The following is a 7,918-nucleotide window of genomic DNA, read 5'->3' on the forward strand; positions in this document are numbered from 1 at the left end:
ACTGCTGAAAGCAACAAACACAATAACATCCACGAGGCTGTTTGTTCACTGTGAGCGGGAAGCCAGTTTTGGTATTGACAGACAGATGAGAATCAAGAAAATTGATTTGTGGTTGAAGCGTAGCAGCGATACGACTGAAACCACGGAGAAGGAAGTGAAAGAGAGAGCCAACAAAATACTGTCGGTGTCAGGAAGAATGTGTTTTAACAGGGTTTACCTCAGTGAGTTGCAGCCCTCTCAAGGCTGTGTGCTTTTACAGTTACAAGGTTGTTGTTTTAATAAATCAGTAACTGCTGGTGCAGGGTTGTATTGTATCCTTTTTATGTCTGTTTTTTCTACCAGAAATGTTTTGTCATGGGGTCTTTGTGGGAAAAAAACATTTGAAAAGGGGGTACATTATTAAAAAAAGTTGCTCTAGTAAGCCCACATGCAATATAAAGCGCTATCTAGTGAGGAAGGGAGTGGTTTCAAACACAGCCACGGTGTTTCCCCCTCTATCATTAGACCTATTAGATGGAGTTATGCTGGACTCCATGTACTAATAGACCCATTTTCACAGGGGACTTTTGACTTGCCGAGCGCAGGTGTACCTACTAGTGAAATGGCTTTGTTCCATTTAGGTGTGCCAGTTCCCAACCCCCTGTTCTCTGCTGTTCTTTCTGCATGCTGGCACACGGTCATGGCTCACAGGGACACATTATCGTAAAAGAGCTGTTGCTAATGTTATTAGGTGTGTTTAAGTGTTTCTGTCTAAGGAGGTGCAGCACACTAAAACCGAGACCTGCTCTGTCCTGAGAGCAGGTTAATCAGGCAAACGACGCACTGTAGGGGCTTTTAAAATAATAGCAGTTTGGCTCTAAATAGTTAATGATTCAAATCTCAAACTCACTGAGCTCTTGTTTAAACCAAACAGCTGAAGCAGCAGACAGGTGGGCACATAATGGGTTTTCACATTTTCCAAACCCGCTGATGCTCATTGTTTTGCCCTCTGTTGTAACCCCACCCAGCCTGGTCGTCCAGGTAGTTTAAAACAAACACCAGTAAGCGACAAGTATTTACACGTATTTGTGGACACGGTGTTGTACTTTTAAACCCACGACTCTGATCTTTGCCTCCACAGGTGATTGAAGGCTGGCTCTTCCTCTCCTCCCTCCTCCTGCTGTTCTTCTTCTCCTACATCTACCTCAAGTAAGCCACGCCCCTCAACATTTTATCTTGATTTTCCATGGTTCCCATACGTGTCGTGTTGTAATATCCTTTACACTGACTGATTGGTATGTCTGTCCTGTCTCTGCTCCGTCCACCAGAGAGGTTTTTAAGACCTACAATGTGGCCATGGACTTCCTCACCCTGGCGCTAATAATTTGGAACTTCGGAGTGGTGGGCATGATGTGTATTCACTGGAAAGGACCGCTGCGGCTCCAGCAGGCCTACCTCATCATGATCAGCGCCCTCATGGCCCTGGTGTTCATCAAGTACCTGCCAGAGTGGACCGCCTGGCTCATATTAGCCGTTATATCTGTCTACGGTAAATCCTCCTCGCTCTCTTGACCTGTGTGTACCTTTAGGGAAGAAAGATGAAGCTTTTCCTCAACCTTTGAAGATTTCGTGCACCAGCATTCAGTCATCTGGTTCCTTTTAGTGCTTGAGGAAGAAAAGGGAAAATTAAAAATGTGTTCAATACAACATTCTGTACGATCATAAAAAGGAAGCTAAACTTAACGTGTAAAACTTTTAACATAAACACTATTTTAAAGTATTGGCGTCTTAAAAGGAAGGATGCGTCTCAACACCTGAAACATTTAGACAAAATATTGAAGGAAATGTGTGCTGAAAGACAAATCTGTGAGAAAAGGAAGTCTGGGGGTAGACAAAGAAAGAAAGAAAGCTGAACTTAAAACTGCCAACATGCGAGCAGAACGTGGTTGCAGTGCACAATTTGTCAAAAAAAATGATGATATTTTTCTCTTGACACACCTGAAAGGGGTTTAGATGGATTAGCTATCAGTCATACAGGCACTCTGGCTACTTCCTTACCGTTCAAGTAGTAAATAATTAATACACTTCCCAAAATATAACTTTATAGGTCAATAAAAGGGAAGAGTTCCCACACGTCCTGGATGGAGATCTGTAAATATAGAGACTAGTGTTCCAGTCAGGGAAACACCTGGAAATTCATTTAAATGAAATAATCTCTGTTGTGCTGATTTTTTCAGATTGTATTTTAGCCCCTCAGTCAGATTGCCTTCATAAACCTAGGTGCATATTTAGTTTGAAACTGGACAGTCTAAGTGTGAGTGGAACGGACTTGCAGTGATCTTGAGAACCTGTGAACCGTGTGAACCTGAGACACATCCTCTATTGTTAAAAAATGAGGCATAAAACTGAAGTAAATTATATGACTGTGACCAAGTGTTTGTTTGTGTGGATTTGTACTGGAACGTTCCTTGGAAAAAGATTCTTAAAAAGGAGTGGGAACCCTGAAGGTACATTAAGTTTGCTGTCACTGGTGTGTAAATCAGTGGCTCGAAGACGATGCACACAGGCTATCAGGGACAAAGATGGAGTATATCCAACATATGTTTCACTGCAAGAGTTTCTAGTTTGTAGACAGTGACAGTTCTTGTTTCTGTTGAGTTCTTCTTCCAAGAAGAAACCTTTAACTGGCAACTGCAGTTTAGTGAAAATAGATATCAGATCACAGTCTGGAGTGGCTCATACATACTGGGAAATACAGTGCACTTTTAGAGAAGAACAAAGAGTGTTTTGCGGGCTGTTAATGGGCTCTGTATTCTTTTTGCAGTGATAACCACCCAGAGCCAGAAACTGTACTTTCACTTTAGTCTGTGCCTCTTGTTATCAGAGATGTCATGTCAGGGTTGCTGTTTTTGGTCTTTCACAGAGCCTTTTGTTTTGGTGGCTAACATCACTTGTCTGGCCTCTTTCTTCTTCCCCCTGTCCTCTCTCAGATCTGTTAGCGGTGCTCTGTCCCAAAGGGCCTCTGAGGATCCTGGTGGAGACGGCTCAGGAGAGGAACGAACCCATCTTTCCAGCTCTCATCTACTCTTGTAAGACAGACACTGATTGTAGACATAGTTTTTGTTGTAGTAAAACAACCAGTTTCAAAAATGAATTGCAGATAAATCTATTATTCTATTATATGCTTTAGATATATGCCACTTTAATGGTCATTTAAACATTCAGTCAGGCCTTTTTAAACTTCTTTCAGTGCTACAAGTGTCTACAAGTCAACTTCTAAGTGGTTAAACATCAACTTCAAATCTGACTTCTTTTCTGTGCTTTCACTTAAAGTGACACTAAATCTATATTCAGTGCTTTGACTTCAGCCACTTTTAGAGTTTTTACTTTAAATGACTCTTAAACCCTATTCAGCACTTTCACTTCAACTGGCTCTTCAGCTCCTTTCAGTGCTCACAAATCAACTGAAATATAAACTTTTTTTCAACACTTTTTACTTCTTCAAATCTTCAAAGAATCAACATTTTAAGGCATTCAAGTTTCTATTTTATGTTGGATTGGACACAAATCTTGACACCTTAATATTTCGACTCTCTGACTTCTTCCCCAGCTACAATGGTGTGGCTCGTCAACATGGCCGACACTGACAGGCCGAAAAGGAACTCGACAGAAGCAGCATCACCTCAACAAGAGGCTCCAGAAGGTGAGCGGGGCGTCAGAAGTGTTTGCTCCAAGTGATTGAGTGATGTTTGATCTAGTGGTTACCCTTCAAACAGTGCGCTTGTTGTTTAGTCTGCCTGTTTTCTCTCGTCTGCAGCCGTGGCGTCCCCGGCTCCCTCCACTCTGTCACAGGACGACGGAGGCTTCTCCTCCACCTGGGTCAACCAGCAGGAGCACCAGCTGGGGCCGCTCCAGTCCACCGAACAGACCAGACGAGAGGTCCAGGAGATGCCCTCCGCTCGTCCTCCTGTTGAAGACGACGACGAGGAAAGTGAGTGCAGACAGCCGAGTGTTTAACATTTTCATCAACCCGACAGTTGTATCCTAACAAAGTTTGCTGGTGTTTGGAAGAGTTTGTGTTGAGGAGTTTTACAGGTGCACTATATTCTGAACATTGAAGAAGGCTTTTATAACTGTTGTCAGTGGAGCTTGAGAGCCTGTTGCCCAGCATAAACCCTAGTTCTTTAATATGCCTCAGGTTATGACAGATCTCTCTGCTGGAGTGAATTATCCCTGTGATCAATTGTTTAGGCCTTCCATTTAGTTACATTACAGTCACTGACAGCAGTTCTGTAAAAGACTCTCTCCGAACAACAATCCACAGAGGAATGGATATGGATATGCTGTCCATTGTATGACTTATTAAATAGCTCGGCACAGAACCAGACAGATGCCTCTCTTTGTATGAGGAAAGATTTTAGTTGCTTAATTACGGGTTTTAGAGGTGTTTATTTGAACACCGCTGCCTGCTGATGAGCGCACTGAGAGTGAACCAAAACAGAAAAGGTGCGAGCTGTAAAAGCCAAACAATGAGTTAAAAGAACTGAAACGCTTCGTAGAGCTGAGAGAAACTACAGATTCTGGGTTCTAACTACACATCATTTTATCAATTGTTGATATAGAAATATGGATTATAGCAGCTTTAATATTTTTATTGTCTTAATGGAAGCTTTTATCTTTCATATACAGCTGTCTGTCTGTCCTTCAATGTATCTCTTTATGCACTAAAAATCCTCTATTATCATCAGAATCATGTGTTGGGGGGTAAAAACTGCATTATATACTATGTACTTATACATTATGATCATTTTAGTTGTACCTCTTAGCCCCAATACGCAGCCGAGCTCTGTAATTCTAACTCGTGAATTCCCAGAGAGCGCTTCCTCTCAGTGTGTAATCATCATCTTTCAGTTCTCTCTTCTCCGAACATATAAAACATTTTGGGAATGTTTTTATGTGTACCCTTCTCTGTGAAATTAGTGTGTATGTGAACACGACCTACATGTTTGGCTGCAGACTGTTTTTAGTCAGAGCAGATTAGGAAGCGATTATTCATGGCAATTGCTAGGTTTCATGTCCGCACTTTTCGGGGGCCTGCGCTCATTTTCAACATAAAGCTTCGGTAAATATGGGGTCGGAGCTCGTGTTTGTACAGTAATTACAGCTGAGAAAAGCTTTCTATGGGGGTTGGAGGGCGTGCGGCTGAAGCGGATTTCGTGTTTGAATTGACTCCACCCTGAATGTGGTGTCCTCCTGTGTTTTCAGGGGGCGTCAAGCTGGGCCTCGGAGACTTCATCTTCTACAGCATGCTGGTGGGAAAGGCCTCGGCCACAGCCAGCGGTGACTGGAACACCACGCTCGCCTGCTTCGTGGCCATTCTCATTGTGAGTGACCACAGCTGCTTATTTTGGTGTCATGCTCGAGTCACCGCAGCCTCATCTCTGTCTCTCAGCACAATATCTAACCCTACTTTATGTCAACCACTTGATTGTGTAACAGTTCCTTTTCCCCCCTCAGGGCTGATTTTGTTTGGTACATAAGCTTGTGTTTTATTTTGCCTGCCTGTGCCCCCGCAGGGCCTGTGTCTGACCCTGCTCCTCCTCGCCATCTTCAAGAAAGCTCTGCCCGCTCTGCCCATCTCGATTTTTTTCGGCCTGGTCTTCTACTTCGCCACAGACAACTTGGTACAGCCCTTTATGGACAAGCTGGCGCTACACCAATTCTACATTTAGCAGGACGCTGCCCTGATAACCCTCACCCACATAGCCCTCCGGCCAACAACACGAGAGCGGTCCCTTAACAGCCGGGGAACAAAGGGTGATGCAGGGGCCCCTCCCGCCTCCACATCCTCTCCTAAGAACTCATGATGACGGGACACAAGTTGTTTTTGTTCTGCCTTTCTTTTTCCGGCGCCAAGGGAGGGTATTCCCCACTACAGCTGTTCTTAAATATTTTATTTCCGTTTTAAACCAAGAAGTGACATTTCTAGCTCGACTTGGGAACTCCTCTTCAAATCGTCGATCACCAGTCTCAGGCTCCATCCAAACTGAGAGAAGTTAGTGGGAATATCTGACCTTTTATTTATCCAGGGAGGCTTCACAAGAGCTCCGCCTGCTCCTTTTCAGCAGCGCCCTGCTTCACATTCACACATTCATACCTGGGAGCTGCCCAGTACAACCACAGTCTTCTTCAACCGGGGGTTCTACAGTAGGTGCCTTGCTCAGGGACACCTCGGCCGGTAGCTGTTGAGTGAAGGGGGACGGTTTCATTAAATCTTCCTTCAAAGACTTTTATCAGACGTCTTCATTTTTACGACTCGTGTGCTGCCACGCCCCCGCCCCCCTCACCCTGAAACTAAATCCAAGATTTAAAAAAAAGCCTTCATCGAATAATGAACACTCTCTGATGATATTGATAATAGATTGGTAAATGTGTAGTTTGATTGTGTTTGAGCTGTCAGTCACCAGACGTGCTTTCCTCACCGCTGTTAAGAATGGTTAATGTGGGTTGTGTTTTTTTCCACTTTAGACACTAAAACCAAAGCTCTGAAGCCGGAGCCATTTACACCCGGAAAGATCGACACCGAACAGGATGTTGAAAACACGTGAATCTTTCCCACAGGGGGGGAAAAGTGGAAGAATTTATCGTCTCTAGAATTAAAATATGAGTATTATTATGACACTGACTCATCAGAGATTTCATCATGTTTTTCTGCCGCTAATTTTTTTTACCTTAAATCACCTTTTGAATTCGTAGCCTGCAGAGGGAGGAGAGTTCACACACATACACACACACTGACACACTCACACCTGAGACTTGCCTGCCATGTCAGTCACGTACTGTCAGCCACTGAGCAGTTCTGCTGGAGCGGTTGGAGGTTCAGTGCCTTGCTCAAGGGCATTTCAGTAGTAGTTGTTGTTATTGTTATTGTGGGACAGAAATGTGCTTTTCATTCTCTTCCCTGACTGAGATTTGATTTTGTTTTTTTGTTTTTTTTCAACCTGTCCAGGGATTGTAACCTGTGATCATCTGGTCACAAACTCTGAACCTTTAGGCTATAGCTGCCCTCATGACGCTCGCCTGGTGCTGTCTGGAACTATGCTACATCAAACTAATTATTTCAACTATACACAGATTTTTTTTTCTTCAAGATATGCAGAAGAGAAACTTTGTACTTTTTGAATCATGGGGGTAAATGTGAACAGGGTTCGTACACAGATCAAGCAAAATCTGAGGTGAAAGTGTGAAAACAAAAAGCTTTGACAGAAAGTCTGTGTGTGCATTGAGGAAAAGTTCCTGATGAATGAGGGAGTTGTAGATTTAGTTTAATCTGATACTTGAATTTGTGATTTTTTTTTGGAAACATAATCTCTGGTTTACCGAGCCTTATTTGCTTAACTGGCTATTTTAATCGAGTTTAAAAACAAACCAAAAACTTTAAATCAAGGTCAAAAGAAATAATGATCTTGAATGAAATGTGTAAGAACCCAAACTCTGGCTCCTCATATGTGAGACAATGCAGACTGTTGGAGGAGGACGAGCCGCACTGATTGCTCTTTTGTCGTTGTTGCACTCAAGATTCATGCTTGCAGAGAAGAAACCAAGAGGGAACAATAAAGTAATATTTGTTCTGAGTCTTTTTTCTTTCCCTTTTTATTTTTAGGGAATATGTTGGGTGACTGGCTTTTTTTCTGTCCTTCACATGCATATGTGTGTTATGCAAGGTTATTCAATTCAGATTTTGTTTTTTAATAAATAAAGAAACTTAAAATGCCCTTGTTTTTGTTTGTTTTGTTTGAGGCTGACCGATTCTCAAGTCTTTCATTTGTATTTTTCTCAGTGTGTGCAACCAGTGTGGACCACAATATAGCACTTGTGGTGCTGGTGGTGGTGGTGACTGTGTGGGGCTTTAACTCAGTTTAACTGTAAATCAAAATAT

At 42.8% G+C, this 7,918-nt stretch overlaps 1 protein-coding gene across 2 annotated transcripts in view; it reads left to right on the forward strand.

Annotated features, from left to right (window-relative positions):
- Nucleotides 1-7,328, forward strand: part of psen1 (presenilin 1) — an 11,702-nt gene extending 4,374 nt beyond the window's left edge. For both annotated transcript variants that reach the window (XM_035674240.1, XM_035674241.1), the window contains exons 5-11: nucleotides 1,121-1,188; nucleotides 1,308-1,528; nucleotides 2,970-3,068; nucleotides 3,590-3,682; nucleotides 3,797-3,970; nucleotides 5,245-5,363; nucleotides 5,556-7,328. In XM_035674240.1, the coding sequence (XP_035530133.1) occupies nucleotides 1,121-1,188; nucleotides 1,308-1,528; nucleotides 2,970-3,068; nucleotides 3,590-3,682; nucleotides 3,797-3,970; nucleotides 5,245-5,363; nucleotides 5,556-5,711 (930 nt within the window). In that variant the 3' untranslated portion in view covers nucleotides 5,712-7,328. The remainder of the gene's footprint in view (nucleotides 1-1,120; nucleotides 1,189-1,307; nucleotides 1,529-2,969; nucleotides 3,069-3,589; nucleotides 3,683-3,796; nucleotides 3,971-5,244; nucleotides 5,364-5,555) is intronic.
- Nucleotides 7,329-7,918: the final 590 nt, after the last annotated feature.

Source organism: Morone saxatilis, unplaced genomic scaffold (genome assembly GCF_004916995.1).
Source record: "Morone saxatilis isolate NCDOM2014 unplaced genomic scaffold, NCSU_SB_2.0 Contig3, whole genome shotgun sequence".
NCBI classification, from domain to species: Eukaryota; Metazoa; Chordata; class Actinopteri; family Moronidae; genus Morone; species Morone saxatilis.